This window comes from Ylistrum balloti, unplaced genomic scaffold (assembly GCF_031769215.1).
Source record: "Ylistrum balloti isolate Yb309-2 unplaced genomic scaffold, AGI_CSIRO_Ybal_v1 Utg370000, whole genome shotgun sequence".
In the NCBI taxonomy this organism is placed as follows: Eukaryota; Metazoa; Mollusca; class Bivalvia; order Pectinida; family Pectinidae; genus Ylistrum; species Ylistrum balloti.
Genome location: NW_026782078.1, coordinates 432,059 through 458,515, shown reverse-complemented (window position 1 = coordinate 458,515; position 26,457 = coordinate 432,059). Strand labels below are relative to the sequence as shown.

Below are 26,457 nucleotides of genomic sequence, written 5' to 3'. Positions count from 1 at the left end.
ATTTTTCAATTTTGGAAATAGATTAAAGTCTGATAGTGTGAGATCAGGTGAATAAGGTGGATGCTCAATCAATTCAAAGCCACAGTCCTTAATGACAGTCATGTCAATGACGTACTTGTGAACAAGGGCAATGTCCTGGTGGAAAAACACACCAGTTTTCCATGGCACTTGAATTGAATATTTCCTCTTAACTGACTAAAGTGATGCATAATATACGTCATTGATTGCTTGTCACTTTTACAGATAATCTACCATTAGAATATCACCAGCATCTCAGAAAACCATGGCCATAACCATTCCAGCTGATGGAACAGTCTTTGCCTTCTTTGGCAGTGGTGAACCACAGTACTTCCATTGTTTAGACTGTTGTTTGGCCTCTGAGGTGTAATGATGGAGCCATGTTTCATCCATGTCATAAACCTCTGCAGAAAGTTAGGAGATTCTGCCTCTAAAAGGTTCAGATTAGCATGCGACAAAGTCTGCCTGCGTGATGTACTTCTGATCAACTGTCAGAAGTCTTGGTACCCAACAGGTTGAGAGCTTTCTAACTGCAAGAATTTCTGTAAGAATGGAATGTATTTTTTCAGGTAAAAATCTCAATTGTACTGGCTATAAATCTCTGTAACACACCTGTCAGCCATATCATGAACTTTATTGACCATTTGAAAGGACATCATTCCCTAGTGTTGCTTGCATATTTGTAGTGATATCCTTAGATGCTAGACTTTTCTTATGCAAATATTGAATCCCTGATCTTTCAGTGATTTTGTCCATTTTGCAAAAAATATTTGAGTTGATTACTTTCGAGTGTTACTTCTTCAATATAAACTGACCAAATCACATCAGTCTTTGGGTACATAGCCTTAAATAGTCAGGGAAAAGTTGAGCTGAAAAAGGACATCCCTGCTTAAACAAAGCTCACATACTCATACACCTCAACCTTGTCACATTGATCTCATCAAATCTCATCATTACCATTACAACATCTTCTGTCTCAACAACTTCATACATTTTTACAACAACCATACCAGTTAATTTTTCATTTGATAACAATCAAATTTAATAGCTAATATACTAGAACAGGAAGTCTAAATAAAAAAAGGATTAGATGACAGGGAACTGAAGTGATCAAAACTAACATTTGCATGTCCTAGTGAAATGCGAGTTGGCTTTCTACGTAATGTTACCACTTAAAAAGGACCAGAACAATAACATATCATTGAGACAAAATGTAGTGGTAACAAAATTTGTAAAGCAAAAAACCTGTAACAAACCAACCAACCCTGAAAGACGGTTGACCAAACCAGTCACATGAACAAACACTGCCGTAATTTCATGGCGTTTTCTTCGATTAATCCCCTTAATAAATGATATGTAAAGCCTTGTTTTTTTCACACCTATTTCAGAATTTGAAGTTACCTGTGGAATTTGTAATATTTTCTACATCTAGTAAGCGTATACCCTTTACATTTAAAAAGACAGGTAGTATTTAATTTGTCCCTAAGATAAGTGGACCCCAGACTGTTGACCCCTCGTGTTAAATGATCTAGAGGACTTTAACCTTGTTAATGTAGTATAAGATTGATATTTAGGACTTATTTACTTTGACATTGTCACATTTAAATACATCTGGTTTTAAGTGAAAAGTTACACCAGTCCTCCATAACTGTGACACAAGATACAAACACAATGGATTTTCTGAAGTCTAGAATCCAACAAATCTACAAACTGATAACCATATTATACAATAAATTATGGATGACTTATTCTAACTGATGAAAATGTTTCCATAGTAGACATATGACACACATAACCTACATTATCAATAGTGTACAACAACGAGCATTAAAACTTTATATTATATGTAAGCCATTTTAAGATGACTTATGATGATGTTTTTTTCTTCTTAAACATTTATCTCTTAAAACCAATATTTTCTAATGTTGTCAGATTTATTAGAAAATATTGGTTTTAACACATTGGATTAAAATCTCCATTAACCTACTCAATAAAAACTATGTTTTATTTGCATAAACTTTATTGAAAATTTGTGCATGTTTTTACAAAACTTTTATTAAAAAGCAACAATTTTATGAACAGTGATATCAGGGTATATCATAAAGATTGTTTTAGAAACTTTACAAGGAACAGGTGTCCTTTTTAGAAGCTTTACAGCAGTGAAAAGGTGTCCATGACAGGAAGTCTCTCATTATTCTTCCGCTTTTCTGTATTGGTCTACAGGTCGGAGGTCAAACATACCATATTGTGATGTAACACCTCAACATGTATCCTTCACCATCGAATACCATCATGTGTATACAAAACCTGACAAAAATTACCATATTAGTGTGTCAATCATAAAATATCTGTCATGGCTTTCCAAAATAGAGTTATCTCCCTTGACACACAATTTCTTCAGCATTCTTATTGGTCGAGTTAAATAGGTGATGATGTGGCATGCATGTTTATTACTGCTCTATATAACACATTAAGGGAAAGCAACATTGTATAATTGTCATGGTGACACTGTGCAGCTGTGTATGAAATCATTTCTTTTTATTCTCAACCCATAAACCTAAGGCGGACAGGCTCAGGGTATAGATAGGAGGCAGGTGTGTTAAACAGAGGACTACATCATGGTTATCGTGTCTTCATTGTAACATTTACTGTTATTTATACACAAATATACACTTTAGATGGTGAAAAATTCTAAGTTATTCTTCCTGTGATTGTTTCTCTGTATATTTCTAATGATTTAATACCATTTGAAAACAATCTTCATGAACCAAAGAATTTTTCTGTTAGAGAAATAAAGTGATGAGGAAACATAGATCATCACCTATCAGTGCCAAGTCTGATAACAACTCTATCAGAAAAATTGCTCTGAGCAATTTGTGAACAGCTGACAGGGGAAATAGTTTAGTATTTAACCTAGATATCAAAGTACATGTCTATTGAAACTCAGTGGTAGGTTTAGTGATACCTGTTTACAACATAAATTTACTTGATGACAGGAAATAGCTTTTTTTTTTCTTTGGAAATAAACATGGTAATTACTACAGATTTCATCCACAGGAAATGTTTTTCATTTACAGATACATAATCTTTTTTCTGAATAAAATGTAAATCATTAAAACAGACCTTTCGTCTTTCTGTATCTGGTCTAAATTCATAATACTAGGCTACTAATCTCAAGTATCATATCACAAAGGTACTATGCATTCATTCAACAAGATCTCTTCTACTTATCCTAAGATCTAAAACCGTTTTATGACAGGAATCATTCAGTAAAGTAATTTAGAGTTGATGTAAGTTGTTAATTTGCATTTATTACCCTTTAACCCATATCAAAGTTCTCCACACTTTTTCCCCTTTAAGGAAATACCCCACAATGAACCTCATCACCAAAATAACGACCTTTCGACCTTACCAACCTCTTTTTTACGTAAATCATTGCATTAAACAAAGTTAATTAAGAGTATATAATGATCGACATTTTACTATTGTGATATGGAACACACCGCCATCTACTTTACCAACTAAATATAAACAGACTTTCCATAAATAATTACAAAAACAATTATAATACATAACCATTTGGCAACACTGGCAGATAAAATTAATTAAGGTGAAAGGGGACTTTGACCTCCAACAAATATTGTTTACCTACACGAACGGTGTACCAGGTGTATGTCGTCATCTTTTCATGTCACAAAATACATTCCACCAGGCTCCTTATAAACACAAACCTGACACCAAGGGAGGTAATTATGTCCATCACACCTACTCACTACATTCAGCTAGTCCAAACCCATTCACTTAAAACAGTCTACTGTGATTTTTAGGGTTGACACAAACTGTGGACATTGCCCCTGTGTTAAGCATTTGTCCTCTGACAGAATCAATCCCCTGGATAGCAACTCCTTACAATGTAAATGGACTGTAAAAATATCCCTTTCATGCTGGCTATCATTAATTTGTTAGGAGTGAAAGCTTGTAACACCTGAATCCTATCAGGTAACTAATACGTATCAGTTTAATTTGGAGTGTGACATTCGATCATGTGGAATTTGGGGGGTGAATGCTTGCTGATCCAGGTACTCTGTAAACAAGGGCCAGCGGTAAATGGGAATGTAATCTAGTATTTACCATTGGATAACCCCCCTGATGGGGAAATAAAGCTAAACACTAAATCCAACAGTTGAGCCAAAGGACATGATCTTAACATCTCTTTACAACCCACACACTTCATCACAAGGACTTAATGTCAATGTCACAATTGATTTTCTCTTCTTTTTTAACCACTTCTATTGGTGTAATTTCTGACCTTATATGACAACAGAGATGTCAAATTTCATTGAAGAATATGTGATATCTAGATCAATGTTAAAACAAATATTTAGGATTATTGGACACTCATCTGTGCCATTTAAAATGAAAATTCCATCATCAGTCTTTGACCCTGAACAATTTGACCTTCTGACAATTCATGATTGGTTGACCTGAAGGGTTGATCTTAAAAACCTAAACATCTCTACAGATATAGCTAAATCTGCCTGATTACACAAGACTTGATCACACTGATGATATGATAGATGGCAGTCTCCCTGGGATGATAGCCTTCCTGGGATGGTAGCCTCCATGGGATGGCAGCCTCTGTGAGTGACAGCCTTTGTGGGATGGCAGTCTCCCTGGGACGGTAGCCTCCCTGGGACGGCACTCTCCCTGGGACGGTAGCCTCCCTGGGACTGTAGCCTCCCTGGGATGGCACTCTCCCTGGGACGACAGTCTCCCTGGGACAGCAGTCTCCCTCGGATGTCGCCAGCAGTGCTGTCTGACATTCTGTCTCAGACATCAGAAACATAGAGCCCTGTCATCTCTGGGTTTGATGTAACATCAATTGGTGAGCTTATGTGTAACAAGCTTGGAGTATTTCATGTTCTCCATAGAATATGTAAAAGGACATGGAAACAACACATTCCTGCGAAGCAACAATAAAGGAATCCAACACAGATTTCTATCTTTATGATGTTGCTCAATCCTTTTGATTTATTCAATCAATAAAGTATACTTAAAATGAAATCTACAGTGCTGCCAAATATTATGTAAGCTGAGTGACAAGGGCCAAATTAAACACTATGTTCAAGTCATACTGACGTAGATCCCACATCCTTTATCACACATGGCACCATCTACCAGTACATTCATGTTCTTACCCAAAACCACACTACACTAAGCACAGAAAATGTGTTATCACTTGGTTTTCTGTGTATCTTTCAATCACAACAATTGTTTTCCATCGTAACAACTGACACATCTTTAAATCTCATAATTTCAACTGACAAAGTGACATAATTGTTGATTGTAAGTTATAGTCAGTACTCACTGAAACATTTAACCATGTAATCACCATTTAAATAGATTGTTAACTAATGGTTAAAATTTGAACCAAATTTATCAGTATTATTTCAGAAAACCTATTAGAGAAGCTGAGTCAGACATTGTGGGGGAGAGATTTTTTATCAGCACTTCCAAATGCATGGTAGATTTGCAGACAGTCACGTAATACAGCTTCTGAGGTCATAAAGCAGAGTTTTCGTAAATATTACCTGGAGAAGAGCATGTCAATCATCCAACTTCTCCTAAACATGCACGAATCCCGTTATTACGACAGATAATAAGTCTACATCAATAACTTTGAAAATTAAAATCCAAATTGGAACACTTCTCCCTGATATGGCTTTAAGTATAACATTGCAACATGACAGTTTGTATACATTTTCATCAGTACAGAAATGAAAATGTTATTATCCTTGTATCACAACATTATTAATGGCATAAAGACAATGAAGTAATATTAATGATGAGAACTTACGTGTGATGGTAGATCCCCGCGGCTGATAACCTGTGACAGACACACACAGGTACACACTTAAAACAAACTGATTTAACACCAAGCACACAGAGATACATTGATGTACCAGAGACACCCTCATAGATACAGAAGCTGAGTTCTATAAATAGAACACGGAAAGGAAACATCTCTGGAATATGAATCATCAGATCGTAGTTGTACAAAATGGTAAATCTTCAAATAATGACTGTACAAGTTGTCTGTCAGCTACGGTTCAGCTGCTACTATAATAAGCAGACTCTGGGTCCTCATTCCAATATAGGTATTATTGGTAAGCTCATATGAGCACCCTGAACATTTTTGTTGCATGGCTAAATTTCTGTATCTTTTTCATCCCACGAACAATTACTTAAACTTCTACATCTACAGGACACCAGTAATTGAGAGATTTCTCATTTGAACATGGTTAAATATAGAAGTTAACACATCAAGATATCCTACTGGCATCCCCACACCATCTGAATAGAATGGATTTACATAAGGTACAATATCGTAGTTAAATATACCATGTATATCTATTACATTGCCATCCCTACATCAAATGTACAAAAATTAAATTTACATCATGCATAAAAAGGCATAATAATATCAGGAAGAAACACAACATTACAAATTTAAAAATCTACGATGATAAATAATATTTATTTGTTATCAGACGAGTTCCATCATTTATCACTGTACCTGCTTTGATGAGAATAAAGTAGAAGGTATAAATATAAAGCAGTTCTTTAGAGAGTCCATACTGTCGACCAAATTCTTGTTCTCATAACACTGCTATGAAAAAATACAAAACACAACTGTAATGAAATTTGTTGGTTTTAGAACTTATCTCTAAAATCAGCAGGTGAATTTTAAATAACAAGATTTTATCTACTCACAAAATAGATTGAAGTATGTCAATAAAGCACTTCATACATTTTCCCTTGAAGTTAATCATCTTTCTCAAGCCTTTATGTCTTTCAATAATTGCATAACTTTATCATATTACCATTCACTAAAGAACATGTAAAAGCCGATTCCTGAAACTTTTTTGTTTCCTTTAAAGAAAAAAATCAATTACCTTACCAGTGAATCAGGTTTTCCATGATTTGAAACATGATAAACACTTCAAACAATTAAAGATATGTATGTAATTAGTAAAACTATTTCCAACATACTGTAGGTAAATTGCTAGTTCTGAGATGCTATTCCATCACAATGACTTTTCAGCCGACACTAGGCTGACAGCTGGTTGTTCTAATTACTCTGTTACCTGGATGTCTAACCTGTCTTTCATTGTGTTATTTTTCCTGCACAACATGTACATTTCTTGTACCTACTGTGACATCACGCCCATGTAACCATGATTTAATGCAAGTGTCAAACATTTTAACAATGAAACTAAATGACATGAAACTTAATCTGGTCTACACATGTTCCTATCACAATAAGTAACCTAAATGGTTACAAATTCAAAAGTGAAAGTACAAATTAACAAGCTACGGCTATAACTTTAGAATTACATATTGGCACTGTCTCCTTCTGTACTGTTGGAGGGGTTACATGAACTGCCAAATTTTTAAGTACAGTACTACAACACAGGGACAGATGCTTAAGCCTTACAGTTAATGCAGAACAGGGTGTCTACTGTAATGAAACTATTGTGGTATAGTTAAAAGACTCTTATAACTACAAATTACACTAGAGATGTTATGGGACCCATCAAAGAACTTGCATTTGGTTGTGACAATTAAAACTCAAAATTGATGAACCTTTCAAACAGAGAGACATAAACGACAAGAGAAGACATTTTTTCACTCATGCCTTGTGTCCTAAGGCCTAAAACTAACATTCTATGACACATATCATTCACTACGATATGAATATCCCCTTGAATCATGTAAGATGCATCAAGTAGCAAACTTCTACTATAAGATACATATTACAGGGCACCTGCTACTGAGATCTTAAACAAGGTCCTTATCAAAACATAAAGACCAAGGATAAGTTTCACATACATAAGAACTTCCTCTGTGTCCTCACTTGACCTCATATCAAGCATTGTAATACACACCTTCTTACTTATAAATCAGACCCTGATTACAGATAGCAAACACACACAGGAATGCACAGTTTCGTACTGTGTTGCAACAAAGGTCCATTTTTACAACAGAAGACCTTATTGAAGCAAAGTTCCTGTTGTTTTGATGGTGAATAATCCAGAATCCTTGATGAAGAGAATTCATATGTGCAATTTAATAATCAATTGTTAATCCTAAATCCTGACTTTTTCATTTCTATACTACCAATTTTCAGACAGGGTCATCATTTAAGAATGGTTTTAGTTATTCTGTGTACAAAATCACCAAATGCAGAAGATATTTACCACATATGTATAGAATATCAGTCTTGACAGAGAGTTCTGGTCACTGCCAGGCTAATTTCTCCTCCGTCATCACTGATAACATCAGCACTCAAACTCCTTTTTATTTGTATAATGTAAAAATATTCCAAATTATAAAATAGAAGATTTTAAGTTCTATCCAGATGATGTCATACATAGCTGTTAAGACAGGATTATCTATAGTTGACAGAGATATAATCAGTGTATCACATTGCCGTACTTATCTGATCATCCATCTAATACTGAAGGAGGCACAACAGGTGGTCTACAACTTCATATTCTTCTTTTCATCTGTTTCAAAATTCATAAATCCAGAAACTCTCTTAAAGGATATATCTACAGGTTTGGATTAATCAACTTTGTTGCTTTGTAGGTACTCACTTGTATTCTATTAACATCCTAGTAATTAATCATTACTTACAAGTAGTTGCCAATTAGATGAAGATTCCATATACAAATATAAACATAGGGAAAATGACAAAAACTGGTAAATACGCTCTATTTTTGGATCTTACAACACATAGCGTATTAACGTACAGATATTTTGTGTATGTAGCTGCAGTGACTGCAGTAGCTATTTTCAAGTGAGTAATGGTGCAGTTATGAGTGTGAGGGGGGGTGGGGGTGGTGGGAGAAAGATACCTTCAACAGATGGGGTTATAGGAGGGGGAGGGGGAGAAAGATACCTACAATAGATAGGGTTATGGGGGGGGGGGAAAGATACCTACAACAGATGGGGTTATAGGGAGGAGGGGAGAAAGATACCTACAACAGATGGGGTTATAGGGGGGGGGAGAAAGATACCTACAACAGATGGGGTTATAGGGGGGGGGGGAAAGATACCTACAACAGATGGGGTTATGGGGGGGGGAAAGATACCTACAACAGATGGGGTTATGGGGGGGGGGGAGAAAGATACCTAAAACAGATGGGGTTATAGGGAGGAGGGGAGAAAGATACCTACAACAGATGGGGTTATAGAGGGGTGGGGAAAGATACCTACAACAGATGAGGTTATAGGGGGGGGGGGGGGAGAAAGATACCTACAACAGATGGGGTTATATGGGGGGAAAGATACCTACAACAGATGGGGTTATAGGGGGGGGGGGAAGATACCTACAACAGATGGGGTTATAGGGGGGGGGGAAGATACCTACAACAGATGGGGTTATAGGGGGGGTGGAGAAAGATACCTACAACAGATGGGGTTACAGGGGGGGGGGGAGAAAGATACCTACAACAGATGGGGTTATAGGGGGGGGAGAAAGATACCTACAACAGATGGGGTTATAGGGGGGGGGAGAAAGATACCTACAACAGATGGGGTTATAGGGGGGGGAGAAAGATACCTACAACAGATGGGGTTATTAGGGGAGGGGAAAGATACCTACAACAGATGGGGTTATGGGGGGGGGGAAAGATACCTACAACAGATGGGGTTATGGGGGGGGGAGAAAGATACCTACAACAGATGGGGTTATAGGGAGGAGGGGAGAAAGATACCTACAACAGATGGGGTTATAGGGGGGGGGGGGGAGAAAGATACCTACAACAGATGGGGTTATAGGGGGGGGGGGGGAAAGATACCTACAACAGATGGGGTTATATGGGGGGGGGGGGAAGATACCTACAACAGATGGGGTTATAGGGGGGGGGGAAAGATACCTACAACAGATGGGGTTATAGGGGGGGGGGGAAAGATACCTACAACAGATGGGGTTATAGGGGGGGAAGATACCTACAACGGATTGATATCTACAATGGGAGGGACTTTAGTTGGAGAGGAATGGGGTTAACAGGGGGAGAATTCAGCTGAGTCAGCAATAATGATACTGTAAGTTACATAGTACAGGAATAATGGACTCAATCCTGCATACTGCACATGTGGGAAAATAGTGAGAATCATTTGGTCACTTATCCCAGGTGTGAAATTTCCATATCTATTCAAATCAAATGACAATTTCATACTGAACTGTCCTATCTACTTAAAACAGGAAAATCTTAAGGTATTGCATTTTAACATGAAATAAAGAATAGCAAACTCTAAAGTTATCTTTCCAGATGTTGTGCATTTTCTGTCAATCGGCTGCCAGACTCATAAGTACACTCCTTCACTTTCAAAACAGATATTCTATCACACGAATTTCATCTCCAGACAACTACACCACAGGCATCTATAATAAAACCATGTTTAATGATACATTTTTTGCAACGCATTTTACACCTAAGAATTCCATCTATATCTTTTTTATGTTAAAACTATTTTGTAGACTGGAAACTGACTAACCACAAAAGTGTTTTGACAATAAAAGAGACTGAAATGGGGTACGGTGCATTCTGAAGTACAAATAACTTCAATAAGTATTCATGTGGTCTATAGTAGCCTGATGTTGGAGATAGTCATTATCTTTCTACACAGGAAGGCCTATCTGGTTCAGACAAAATGCACCTCAGCAATTTGAACAGAAGGGAACAGAACTTGATTGAGATATAATTTCTCAACATTTTACGTTGAAGTTCAACGATTTGCGTCATAACTTGAATGTACAATCCCCGTCCTGTCACAGCGGACTGTGGTTAACAAGAACAGGAAGGCTCTGCTGTCAGAAATATCCTGGAATAAAATAGGTTATCTCCAACCCTGACCAGACAAACTTCCGAGAGGAAATCCGTGATAATCTTTTAGACACACAAAGTTAGTTTTCACACAATGATCATTTGTGTAGATCACACTCCTCCCCACTATCTCCTGAAGTCTGTGGTCCTTATCATTGTATTTTTACAGTAGATACTCCATGAGAAACCAAACTGATTTACACTGTAATAAGCCTGTGTCTCGTAATAAGCCCATCCATGTCCACTGCTCTTTTTGATACAATAACTTAATGCTCTTTTATTGCCCTGTAAATAAGCCTACTCCCTAACTTTATGTCCAAGATAAAGTGGTTGCCCCTGGGCTCATCTAAACAAAAACAATAGCTTATTGTGCGAGATCTATGAAATCTATAATGCTATTGATCAAGGCTAAGGGCAACATGTTCTCTATGGCAAACTTAAATGACCTTGACTTTTGGCATTCAAAATATGCGTGAGTTCAAGTATCATTCACAGCATAAATGCAGGTTGTACTAATTAATTGTACAAAATAATGAATAGCACATAGCTCACCAACCATGACCAATATCTAACATCACTTTTAACGCTTCGACATGTAAACTGTGTTGGAAGCTGTTATCTTCTCATTATTGGGAAATGTAATTTTCAATTTCCCTTTCTAAAGAAACCTAGCTCTAACCTTAAGCTCTTACCCTCCCCCTCCCTGGCACCTGTCCAGGATACTGCCATTACACCTGCCCTTCCTCATCTACTCACTTTTTTACCTGAAACCGAAGATATAGAACTAAATTTCCCAATTACCAGAGTGGTTACAGTACCAGGGACACAAACCTTCCCGAGTAAACATCCTGGGCTGTTCACAATCTCCCTTTTATTTATTCAAAGTTTTGTCAACTTTATCTAACATTCTTATAAAACTTCTGCCTTTTTAACTTAATAACTAGGTTTGAATATCACTAGAAATTTTCAGTGCAAGACATGATATGACCACTGACCTTTTAACCCTGACCAATGACTACCTTAATATGACACACTGTAGAGATTGATGCAATAAGAAATTTACATGCACATCCCGAGTCCTGTTCTCATAGAATTTTCATGGGACTGACAGAATTTCTGGAAATACTTACATTTTACAATATGAGATCCATTGTGTTTAGTATTGAAGTTTTAAAGAACACCGGTAAATAAATTGTAGATTGCTCACGGTTGATGTTGTGATATGAACCAAATCTATTTGCTATTTCAATGCCTCTACTAGGATTCGAACCTTGGGACTTCTGGCTTGCTAGTCTAATGATCAACTAATGGAGGTTAAGAGAGATCTCAATATATTGCAGTCAGTAATTTTCCAGGGTTACATTATATGTCCCTTCAACATGGTGGAGGCATATAAAAAAAATTATAGTCCACCTTCTGGTATAAAACTTTCAAATTTCATTTTTTATTTTCCCTTTCAATGTTAACAGTATCGGGATAAAGTGTTAACATGAAATACATATCTCGGAATAATTTGGGGGAAATCCTTTCACCTCTTGAGAAAGAAATTTTCAGGAGTAAACCATATATTTTGGAAATTTGGCTATATTATTATATAAATCCAATAAGGAACACAGTGCCCATACTCTGCAACACAGAGCACCCCAGAAAAAGTCCTTTATGGAATGAAACATAGACTTCACACAATTTTTCAGCTGACAAATCATGTACTTCAATAGTCCAATTAAACCTTTTAAATTCTTATCTTCATTTTCAATTTCCCAAAGATGTTTTTTTTTCTCTACATGTAAAGACATTATCCCACTCAGGCATCACATTATACCATCAAACACTAACAATATATGAACCTATAAAATAATGTCTGTACATTATACTCAGTGCTCCTGACCTCTGACCTTTTAATTAAACCAAACATCTGGGACCTCTGACCTTATCTAAACTGCTGTCAAGGAAATAGGATATATTTCTTCAGGGTGGTATATAAACAGGAAGCAACAAAGAAATTTAATTCTTACAGAAGGTTTTAATTTTGTTTTTTGAAAAATATTATATCATCTACAATTAAGTAGTCATTCAAATTGTACTAAGTGTATTTCTTTGCCATGATAAGATGATCTAAAATTATCTGATACTTAATATTTTTTCTTGAGGACTTGTAATCTCATCTTTGGTTTCCCAGTCAACCTGTCATCCCTTTTGTTGATAGTTACTATGGACCAAATTATAGATCAGATCATTCCAATCCAGGAAATCGAGGTACAACTAACTGTTGTGGTACCCCATGCACCTGTTGATTTGCTGGCCAGCTGTGTAGACCCGATAGGATGCACAAAGTGCACCATTTCGTATCTGGTGACAGTAACAGTCAGGTTTCTCCTGTATAACATACAAACAAAAGCCAGAAAACTACCAGAGGTCGACTCCAGGCCCAACTTCTGTCTGATGTATGAGATTATGTAGGAAACCTGATATGAATGCCACAGTCTTCCTCCAATACCTTATCATCTGCCTTGTATCGATACGCCCTATCATTAGGCTGTGGAAACACAACACCTACTATCTAGTCAAAGTTTTAGACAAGGAGCAGTTTTTGTTCCATCTTATTTCTGTAACTATCCATCACAATTGCAGAGGATCCTGCAATACTTGGATTTGGGCCATTAATGCTATAATAAGGCCCACTTCTTATATTGCATGTACAAATCAGATTCTATCTTGTCTACACGACCAAATTCACACACAACAACACACCTCTTTATATTTCAACTTGTCTATCTATTACAAGCTGCAATTTGGCACATTTCAAGCAGAAACTTATGTTACAGTTGCATGACCTTTATAGGCACACATATAGACTGTTTGTGCCTTTTGTAATATACAGACCATGCATTTGCCTGCCAGTTAAAATATTTAGTAATATATGTATCCTTAGGATACACAACTTACAAATTTAAAATGTGACTGTGAAGAACTATCAAAGACTTGATTTCTATGAACCAATTAAGCACAGCCTCACTTAAATTCATTTGAATGCTGTTTATAAATTCTACATTGTTATGTAAACAATGTTAATTGAAATGTTCTACGTTGGACAATGAACACTATTTCATAGCAACACAATCAATTCTTCAACATTAAGCTGCACAATGAACATTACATAAAATCCATAGCAACATATTGTATCCTCAGCAACAAGCTGCACACAAAAAACCATAGCAACATATTTCATCCTTAGCAACAAGCTGCACAATGAACATCACATAAAATCCATAGCAACATATTGTATCCTCAGCAACAAGCTGCACACAAAAAACCATAGCAACATATTTCATCCTTAGCAACAAGCTGCACAATGAACATCACATAAAATCCATAGCAACATATTGTATCCTCAGCAACAAGCTGCACACAAAAAACCATAGCAACATATTTCATCCTTAGCAACAAGCTGCACAATGAACATTACAAAAAACACCACAGCAACATATTGCATCCCTAGCAACAAGGTGAACATTATAAACAAACTTCACTAAATGTATATAATAGGTGATAAGTCAGGTAAATTTTATCTTCCAGATCTTCCAGAAATAAGACAGAAATGTTATAACTGTGCACACATATTAACCTGTTTCAGATTTGCTTTTTCTAAGGTTATAATGAAGAGGCCATGGATGGCAGCCAGACTGTTATACTTGTAAGGAATGGTTACAGAACTCTGAATATACAAGACAGGAACAGACAATTGAATGTCAATGAGCTATGCAATCCTTTGGCTTCCAACCGAGCAAAAACTTAATCAACTCTGACTGAAGAAACTTTGGCATGAATCTGGTAAATGGTTGCTCGAATGAAAAGTTTTGTGCCAATCAAAGTACAGAGACCCCAGACATTTCAATAAAAATCTTACTTATTTCTGTAATCTGATCATTTTATTGGTATTTTCCTGAACTGTAGTGTGTAAGTTTGGCTATACAGCACATTAATTTGCACCAGTACATGTTTAATTAGTGTATACTTTTTTATATTCTACTTTATACTGAAGCTTTCTCATCACTTTGTCCTATTAACTCGTTTTTTTGTATGATGCAATTAAAAATAAAACACAACATATAATAAAACAGCACAATCCCTACTGCAAGCACTTTAACAATGAGTCCAACATGTTGTAGCATCTAGACTCCTGATGATCCTTGTAATCAAATGAATATTAGTTTACATCTATCCCACCATCACACCAAAAATTGTTTCAAGAAATCCTACATCCACAAAATGTCCCCAACAAAATAAAATTCACTCACGATTTTACATTTTTCCAAGATGGTGGCCATAAAGCGCGCTTGAGAGGGAGCCCCTCCTCACAAGAAAACGTGAAAATATGCCGAGACAGCAGTGTTCAGAAATGTAAAAAGTATTTACCTGAACAGTGAAAACCAACAAGTAAACCCTAGAGAGCCTCTGGGGGTGTGAAACAAATAATGAAAGTATAAAAGGCTATATAAAGTCAGAGGAACGCAGTTCCCTCTGTACTATTTGCTAACAAAACATGCTATGACTGCTAACGATGCGCACACATCTCATGGGATCCCGGATGTACCATCCAGGAGTGAATGACAGAATTATATAGTAAACCACCTATTGTTTAGTCCTGACAACCTAGACTGGTGTGGCTGGCCCCAACACACACTAAAGCAAAACTGGGTGAATGTCCAAAAACCAAAACAGTGACTAGACCAATTCATTCTAACAAATGGCCGCAGTTTTCTCTTAGTAAAGGGAAGTCCTGTCACTTAGATTATATATAACAAATACTGATGCGAGTGAAAGGGAAAAAGCTCACTTTAGGCTCATTTTCTTTAAAACATGTTTTCCAAATGGACATTTGATTTTCAGAAATTTCCCTAGTTACAGAGCATTTATGAAACGGTGGCCATCTTGTATTAGGTTTCCAGAGATATTTTACAAAATCATCAATAGCAAGAGATTAATTGATCCCTGGTGTTCCTGGCCTTCAAAATGACCTTGACTTTAAGATTTTCAACTGAATTCTTCAAACTTTTGTTTTACACTGTAAGAGTACATCATTGTTTGGGTCTGATGATAAATAACATTCACATTGGTTGTCTGAGTAAGTTTGCTGACCGGGATTAACCTGGATCATGTGGCGGTAATTGTCCCCTGCTGGATGGTCAGCCTCCGGACAGCACACTGGTATTCTGTGTATGTAACTACTGCCCAACATTCCTACTGTGTATTGTTTAACAGGAAATACCTTGACACCACCGTATCTCTATAGTGTATCTTTAACCCTGCATTCTTCTCAAGACTTAATCCTGAGAAACTTACCAAATATCTAATGTAAAATGAAAAGGGCAACTTTCACTACCACTAATTATAAAAACAAACAAACATGGTCGGGACATGTAGGTATAAAATTCAGTTAACTACGCTCGATAACAAAAGTAAAGTTCAAGGTCATTATGAAAAACATGTGCTTTCTGATTAAGAGACTAAATTCTATGCTTTTCCTATTAAATTCATTTGACACTTGATCAGAAACTTTACTTTTGTAATCGAGCGTAGTTTGTTTTCAAAGTGCTCCCCCCAGGTCAGCACTGTACAGCTCACAATGCAAGAAAAACCATTCATAACGCTCCCCCAGGACAGCACTGTACACCTCACAATGTTAGATAAACGTTTCAAAATTTTAAATCTTTTTCTCGTCCTGGATAAATTTTAATGCCATTGTGACCTGTGAGATTTTTCTCTATAATACCTAAGTATACATGGGGAGGGAAGGGAATTCCCCTTTTGCAATGTCATGTCGAGATTTAAATAACTGTCATACATTGATTACTTGATGGTAATATATTACACATATCTAAGATCCACTGACAGAACATCAGAAAAACATTCAGCCCCTTGGCATTGTTGGTTTCAACTATTTGATCATTAGATTCTTAAGCTGGCACCACTTGGAAAGGCATACATACCAGGTAATTCTTTTTCAACTTTCGAATCTAACTTTTTCTAGAAGAATGTTTTCTATTTATTTATGCAAAAACAATTATTAACCACCTATATAAGATAATTAACTTAGGTCAGTTGGTTTTGAATAATATAACAGATAGAGGCATGACCTCTTTTATTTCTCTTGTCCATATGTACCCTTTACCTCAACATACAGAAGTAACGATACCTTGTTTTAAGGTCATTCATTTACTCTGTTTAGCTTTTCAGCAAAATGAAGTTTACATTTACTAAAGTAACATTTTCAAAAATAATAAACATGTTATTTTTAAGAAAAAAGTAGAAAAAACACTTGTTTTTAAGAAAAAGCATAATGTAACCTGATAGGTAGAGAAGCCCATGGCTGATCAGTTAGCACCAGATATGTGAAGTCTACAAGTGCATGTGAGATAAGGGTATGGAGTCATTGATGGTGCCCCATTCTTCCTCATTCCCAAGGACCATTACCATCGTGATGGGATAGGCATCTATACACTGATAAATAGCTCACAGAGATTCTACGGCAACCATGACAGTATCATTATCCTGAGTAGCATTGCTGGCACCTTTGATGAAACATCAAGGTCTAAAGAAGGATCAGAGAGACCATACAGTGTTCAAATATAGAGTAGATCTACCACAACATGAATGAACACCAGTGCGTATGACTTTGTGTTAGAATGTTAGAACAGGATTGGCATCATGTACACCCAATACTACTACTCTTTAGGCCAGTAAACAGGTTTTACACAACACTGGTTTAACACATATCTACATAGATCTCTTATGAAACATTCTTTGTTGTTTAATTAAATTATTTTACTACCTAAACTTTACAATAAAAAAATTTATTGAGAGATGAAGCATCCCAATATGATAACCTACCAAGGTATATACATGAATGCGTACGTAAGGTGAGAGTTGTAACACCATTCCTGTAATAAGTACCAACAATAAACGAGGCACACTGCGAAACACTTTCTAACTCACCACACAAAAACAAAAACAGATCCTTGCCAGCCAAAATACAATGTATGTCATTCCCAGACAGAGTGTATTTAGCCGTAATTAGTAGCTACAATACACAGAAAGATATCAGAAAACTTGTTTGTTACAAGATAAAAACAGGAAGGCAACAACAGGAAAAAAGGTAGTAAACATTCAGTAGAATAGGGAGGTAACAGCTGGAGGAATAGACGTGAAACACCAGGAAGAAAAGCTAGCCAACAACTTGAAGGATAGGAAACCATCAACAAAACAGACAGGTTGACAACAAAAGGAAGAACAGGAAAACACAACAGAAAGAATATGTATAATCATCCCGAAGAATTGGTAGGAAACAACTGGAAAAATAGATGCAATGTATCAATTACATTCAAATACAACCAATTAAGTCTAGAACTAAAAGAGATATGCCAGAGAGGCATGTCACTAGCTTATACACACACCTATTAACACTATGAATTGAATACTTCTTCTGTATTTGCATCTGTAGACAATTTTTGTTATAATATAGAAGCTTTGTAGTGACTTACAGATAAACCTGATGAAATGGTTACCATGCGAGTATAAGATGCTATATTATATGTCTATGGTCAGGCAACAATGTAACACATATACAAACAGAAGAGAAACTGCAGCCAAGAACTCACCTAGAGTCTGCATCCATAGGAAAATCCAAATGTAAGTTTGACCTTCATAGCTAAACACTACAGCAATAGCAAACATGAATAAGGCTATGACTTTTGACACGTACCAGATCCTGAGTAATCTAATTTGTGTGAATATTGATAGTTTTTCTGTCCACTTCTCATCTACGTGCCAACACTGACAAATTACCACCTGTCTTCTTCCCTCTCACCTTTCTATCCATCTATAACTAATATAACATTCATGTGTTTCTGGTTAGCTCTAGCTGTAGAGAATGACATGCCACAAAATTAGAGCCAACCAGAATATTGACATACACACACATACAATACACTTAGTACTAACCTATATCCATCTGTCCAAAAGGTTATCTTCAAAAATACACAATTCCCAAGAGACAACGAGTACACGCCCTGATTGTATGGAGTAGAAAAGTGTGGTCCCGAAAATGTTTTATGTGCATCCAAATCGAAATCCAAGAAATCCCGAGGAAGAGTCTGAAGCTCACAATAATGGGTACAGTTATCTCCACCAGTCCCAGTAACTATTTAACCACTAAATTTAGCAGCACTTCAAATACCTCTGCAAGCCATCATTCTGTTATATCCATCTCTGTGCTAAGGTGTGTATATCAGCTGCCCAGAGGGAGGGGGCCAGTTTGGGGGGGGGGGGTCTGTTCTTGATGCTCCTTGAACATCCCTCTAACTCCCTACTCCCTACATAAACACTCATTTTGACATATGCCCAAAACATGCATAATACTACCTATCTGTTTTTCTAACTAGAGCCCAGGTTTTTCCTGGAATGTATGTTATCAAGACCACTAGCTTATTATCTACTTCACCTATTCTCACCCAATTTTTAAGGGTAAACATATCAGTTATGGTCTTCAGCAGAAGATCGTTATTGGAAATTCCCTGCCCCTTTCGTCTCTATGGCTCTACAAATCAACATTATTTACTCAAACAAGAATCATTCTTTACAGAGTATAGTTCATTTTACGATCAATCCATTTCCACAATCAGAAAAATTTCAAAAATAATATTACACATATATAGAATTAAGTAGAGATGATGTCACAACCACTCCCTCCCTAAACAAAAATACACATACTTACAGATATAATCACCCTCCTAGTCTTCAGGTGTGGTGATATATTTATAGCTAAGGAATGAAACTGTGTGACACCAATCCAATGTGTATAACTACCAGTTACAACAGGGACTGAGGTGTATAATACTCAATGTAGGACATATGTACCATAAACACATAATTATGCATATATTTCCCCCAAATTTAAATATTACATTTCGTTATAGTAAACAGATGTTGTGAGTCATGTCACACACTAACGCCAAATACACATTCTCCAGGATGAATAAAGGCTACTCATCTAACATTTTGCTAATCGTTCATAATTGTATTTATATTTCCCCGACCCCCACCATCCTCAACAACCCCCCCCCATCCTCAACCAACCCCTCCCATCCTCAACCAGTTTGTACCATCCTCAACCAACCCCTTCCATCCTCAACCAGCCTGTACCATCCTCAACCAACCCCCTCCATCCTCAACCAGCCTGTACCATCCTCAACAAACCCCCTCCATCCTCAAGCAGTCTGTACCATCCTCAACAAACCCCCTCCATCCCCAACAAACCCTCTCCATCCTCAACCAGCCTGTACCATCCTCAACAAACCCGCTCCATCCTCAACCAGCCTGTACCATCCTCAACCAACCCCCTCCATCCTCAACAAACCCCCTCCATCCTCAACAAACCCCCTCCATCCTCAACCAGCCTGTACAATCCTCAACTAGCCAGTACCAACCTCAACCAGCCTGTACCATCCTCAACCAACCCTCTCCATCCTCAACCACCCCCCTCCATCCTCAACCAACCCCCTCCATCCTCAACCAGCCTGTACCATCCTCAACCAACCCCCTCCATCCTCAACCAGCCCCCTCCATCCTCAACCAACCCCCTCCTTCCTCAACCAGCCCCCTCCATCCTCAGCAAACCCCTACCATCCTCAACCAGTCTGTACCATCGTCAACCACCCCCCTCCATCCTCAACCAACCCCTGCCATCCTCAACCAACCCCCTCCATCCTCAACCAACCTCCTCAATCCTCAACCAGCCAGTACCATCTTCAATAAACCCACCCTCAATCAGCACCTATCACCCCAAACCAACCCCACCATCGACAACCAGTTCTATCACTCATTATCTTTCTTCTCTATATCTTTTAATGTAATTTTATATAACTGCATTAATTTCACCATGTTTAAATTGTTTTGTTACATCATCACCAACAGATTTAATATCAATAACCTTGTGTTCAATCTGCCTTCTCTTGTAAGAGAAATGTAAATCGGATCTTGATTATTCTAAGCTAAATTATACTCTCACTCAAAACTCAGGCTGAAAGAATTCAACCTTGGTATTTCCTTTGATGAAAGCAAACACTTGCATTCATTATATACTGTTACCTTAAATGTATGTTAGTAAGGGGTTCTCTGCAGGACACCTTTAATGTCTCCACTCACCAAAGTCTGTAGCGGTGTTAGAAATTCTGCACATAATTTCTATAATAAAAAATTCAATGAAACTCTACTGCACCCAGTGTTGTGTTGATGTTAGCCTATAAGTGGTGTAGAGTTCATATCAAAGGCACAGTGAATGCTTCCTTGTTCCATATCAAATTCAAAATCTTGGGAAATGTATTAAAGCTATAGCTTTTTATCAGTATAGCGGTTTTTCTCCACTAAACACAAACTTTGATTCTATGATGTCAAACTACATTCAGAATGTGTCAATTAATTCATAATTTCTTGTCAATTCTATTTTCCAATCTGTAGCTTCTTACAGGTGTGGTGTCAAGAAATTATGGACTGGATAAAATAAAGGTTGATTGTACTCAGACACAAACAAGCACACCACCACAATCTTACCTGAAAGTATACATGCTCTGACAACCAAGGACACACATTGTTGGTAGATGGTTGAGTAGGAAAAAGGAACTGTGTCAACTTCTTGTCTTATAGTTCAAATTCATGGAACAATTTTTATGAATTTGTTTCAGTCACATAAATATGATACAAGTATTAAGTATGCCATTCTTCCTTGATAATAGTAGTGCAAACCTGAGAAGTCTTATGGAAGGAAGGACAGGATGCAGCCATATATTTTTATGGGGTTTCAGATCTAGAAGAGCCCCAGGTGAAGGGGTGAGAGGGAGTAGGGGAGGGTTAGAAGTCTGTTACTGCATAAGTATCATTTGAGTACAGATCCCTTATCTAAACGGATCATCTTCACTTACAGAAATCAGTTAAAGAGAGAAAGCCAACACCAGCCCAAGTGAGTCACACTGTCTTTATAGACATCAGACAGTCTAACCACAAAACTTACGATTCCCTGAGCTTGAATTTCCATCTTATTAACTTCTACCTTCACTGATTCAAAGTACATGTAGAACCCACACTGAACCTACACAGGGTTTATCAACAAAGATCAATTTAGACAATTATCAAACAGTATAGCCACCCCACTCTAAATAAACATTCCAGGTATTTAGTCATGTCAAAGTTATTAGTCATACTAACTTCTGTAGGAAAGTTGTAATGAGAGGGATTTCTATACAAGATTTGGGACAATATACCACTAGCTTCATTACAATTTGTGTGTTTTTTGAAGGTTTTGAAAAACATACTTTTTTCATTTTGTGAAAATACAGGTCTAATTTAAATTTCCCAAAACAAAAAAAAAAAACAAAACAAAAAACAAGATTTCTAGTACAATATACAGTAAACTGAATATGTCATCTGCTGACCTTCTTTTTGATACCAGTGACCTTGACCTTTGACGTTACAATCCAAAAGCTATTACTACCAGCAGCGTAGGCAAAAATTTTTATTTATAATAAGTGACCATGACCTCTGAACTTTATTTCCGCAATGACGTTCTGTATGATTAATCAACACCAAGGAATGACCCAACAGACAAACCAACTTCCCATATCAATAGGCCATACAATTCTGCAGAACAGCCAATACAAAATGTACTGTCACTGTCTATAATTCTGAGCTGGTCAGGTTTCAAATCGTCTGCCTGTATGTATATAAACACAATTATGACCAATATAAACATCCTGTCATGCCATTTAAATATCAAGGCTGGATGCACTTGTTTAAAGCTCCGGTAACACATGTAGGAAGGAAACCACTGGAAGCAGTGGTGGTGAAAATACTAGGAAAATACATATCTGTATTCATAATTCATAACATTCACACAAAGAAAATATGGACAGTAGAATTTCTAAACTAAACAAATATAAAACCAAAATCAGACCAAATGTATTGATGGCCTTTACATTACTGCCTCAGTACACTTGTTCTTTATAGTGCTACAAGAATTTTATAATCAAGCAAATATCATATTCCAAAATATAGATATAAATTTAACAATAAAATATCCATTCTGTAATATGTGATGAAGAGTTCATGTTTTGTTACAATTATAATCATAATTTTTTACCTAATTTGTAACTGTTCTTCCATGTTGATAAAGAAGATAATACAAGTCATTAGGTACAGGTCATTAGGTACAAGTCATTAGGTACAATTCATAAAAACCAGAGTATACCCTGTTAGTCCAGGAGGGATAACCAAGGGTGTTACTCACCAACACAACTTTCACACCAACTGTGTAACATTTATTTTACATCAGTGGTCCGGTAGATCAGCTCCTACATTTAACAAGTACTTCATTCAAACGCGCCAAAATCATCCTTCCTCCTAACAACAGAGCTATGCAAGGGAGATAAGCAAGGTCCAAGACACAGCAAACAGTAACTGACCCATGTAACAGTCAAGTAGATTGGTCAATGTTTGTCTACAGTTTGATATTTGAGTAGGTAATTAAATTTCATAACTTGTTATTCAAACAAATAACATTTATGATAGCAGCCAAGTATTCAAAAGACTTCTAAATTTAGCTTTTATGAAAATTTCTAAACTAGACATTATTAATGCCTGCTATTAATTCAATGATGAATGTTGAGGAAAGGAACATCTCTAGAACTACTGTTTGATTCTTACATTGATTTCAATTTTCCCTTTAAGTTAACCATACTAACTTTTGACCCTTGACCTATATATTAGACACTCTTCCTTGGCAGGTAAAAGAATTATAATCTCTCCTTATCATAATGCACCTATCAACAACCTTGTACAGATTGAGACAGCAATTTTCACCTGGTCAGGTGACCAAGGACTTCCCTTTGATACAGCAACCCTGATAGGGATAAGGTCACTGTGACCTTACATTCCAACAATATTTATGATCAGATCTGTATAGAGAAAGAATTAAAGATGACCACTACTAATCCAGAGTTGACCCTTGCCCAGTGGTCAGTGTTAGGTCATTACAGGTACAATGTAAAAGTGTATAGATATACAAGACAGTAAACCTTTGGTCAGTCCAAACAAAATTAAATGCTGTCGAACTTAATGAAATTATGCTTGTGAAAAGAAATCAAGAGTTTGACCTGTAAGAGTCAACATCATCCATAATCATGATATACTTCAAAAATGTACTGACAGGAAATTATACTGAAAGGTAAAGACTATGATAGGCCTGTTCAGATTAATGAAAATGTGTTAATGAGGTTATAGGCACTTAAAAACACATGTTGAATCGACTAAAAGAAATCACAGGAAGCTTTAAAAGCCCCTAAATAGCATGTGTCTGTTTTTATATCGGCCTAAGTTTGCACTGACATATTGGTATGCAATACACATCTATGAGTATTAGGATTATTTATTTAACACAATGCATAGGGATCCTCTTGGTGCGATAATATAATCAGAATCGGTAATAAAACGCTGTTGCTCTTCGACAATACACGTCAACATTACTTGCTCTGTATACCGATTTGATTGTAATACAGTGCTGGGGGCTCAAGTTGTATGAACTGAGCGCTGACTTGAGCATGATGTTGTGAGGCATGAGTAAAATAACACGGAATCATTTAATACTTATTAACTGATAGGTGTGTGTATAAATGGCAGTATCAGTTGTTTAAGATGGTCCTTTACAACCCATTACCCACCACATGTACCATTGATTTCTGTACAGCATGATTACTGTCACCATGATATCCTTATCTATACAGCACGATCTACAGAAAATTATTGTTTTATTGAAAAGATCACATGTTCAAATTACCCACCTGTTTGAACTGACCGGGAGGTTTACTCTATCCTGGATTTCAGAAAAAGTAATATATACAAATAAGGGGTAAGGTCATAGTACGACAAGGTCATTGTACAACTTACTACACAGAAATTGTCTTTGTTCAGTGAGATTCCTGACCAAAAAAATGCTTTATCTTTGTATTGGAACTGTAAGAAGTATTATTTTAACTTATGCTTTTTGTCTTAAGTGTCATATTGAGGAAAAATCAATACATCAGTACATTTAAGTAATGCTATCTACTTTTATATCCAACTTGTGTCAGACAGCTAGCAACCTGCACTCCCGGCAGACATCTGTTTTACCAAGCCTCCTTCACCACACACATTAGTGGTCTATACATTCCTGCTACAGTTGTATATTAAATTTGGATCACCAGTTATTACCTAGCCACATGATGTCAAATAGCACACCTAATTAATTTGTCTACTGCAGCATCAGCACCAGGCACCAGCCTCTCAACCTCTCGTCTAACCCCCACCCCCCACTCTACCAAAACATATGGTCTTATTTGGTTATTTGTTTAGAAAGTAAAAATAGAAAAACAAGGCCCGCTTTAATTCCTGCTGTTTTGTGTAATCACAGAGAGCGGTGAATGACTTTGATATTATAACGAGGTAAGTCTTTCAATGAGATTGCATCTCAGACTCCTGTATTCAGTCTGTTTACCTGTGTATGATAAGACTTCTCACCAGAATGTGTTCATATACTTAATCACTACTGCAAATTAAAGTAGTTCTATTGCACACCAGTTTTTGCATAATTTCCTTCAATGATTTTTCTTACACCCTAAGAATGATTTTGTAATTCTCTGATAATGGTTATATTTATCCACGATCCATGTGTACTTTTGAATTAAGGATATATGCCTATCTCAGAGTAATCTTCATGAATTTGTGTCCCTGCCGCAAACTATTCCTCATAACGCTTAAGTCTGGGTTAACATGTTTTATAAGGTCTGTAACGCTGAAAAATCATTTATTACTTTACAACTGTAGATAGCAATGTGTGCCACCTATATCACTATCTTGTATAATGTTACAGATGTAAGACAACATTATTTTAACACTAAGATCCAAAACTAACGATATTTGTTGAAATAAAGAAATTTGTGATTCATCTATTTCACTTATACATTAAGAAGTTTCAGACAGATCTATAAATATCCACCTAAAGTAAGGTACTTTTATATTGTCTAGTCATGTACAATGTGTATTAAATTGTCATGGAATCATATCAAAATGTCTGACACAATTATTCTGAATTAGTGTAAATAAACTTTTAACACATGTTTAAGCAACTTCAAATCTGTCTTATCATGTAGCAAAATACAGCTGTCACGAAAATTCTTCAAGACGGATGATTCATCTCGTCTAGAGTAAGAAGTACTACGGATGGATTTATTAGACAAACTTTTGTATACTTTTCATGCTTATCTCCCTTTAACATGCCAAACCAACTGATCAAACAGATACGTCATTTCATTGGAGTACTTCACCATATTAAAGGATTCAGAAAGATAGCACACAGCACAAGAGTAAAAAAAATTGACTTCAATATACAAATGTATTTCTTAAAGAATTATTTATCAAAGTAACATATTTATTATCAAATTTAATACTGTAACAACTTCTT

The 26,457-nt window shown here is 36.5% G+C and overlaps 1 protein-coding gene across 2 annotated transcripts in view; it reads right to left on the bottom strand.

The window, feature by feature from the left end:
- The window catches only part of LOC132548104 (paxillin-like), a 69,957-nt gene that overhangs the window by 16,897 nt on the left and 26,603 nt on the right, over positions 1-26,457 (bottom strand). Inside the window, exon 1 of one of the 2 annotated variants that reach the window (XM_060211931.1) lies at positions 18,915-19,071. The exons of the other annotated variant lie outside the window; for it this stretch is intronic. Coding sequence (XP_060067914.1) covers positions 18,915-18,924 — 10 coding nt within the window. The 5' untranslated portion in view covers positions 18,925-19,071. Of the gene's footprint in view, positions 1-18,914; positions 19,072-26,457 lie in introns of those variants that run through there. 2 annotated transcript variants of the gene reach the window in all.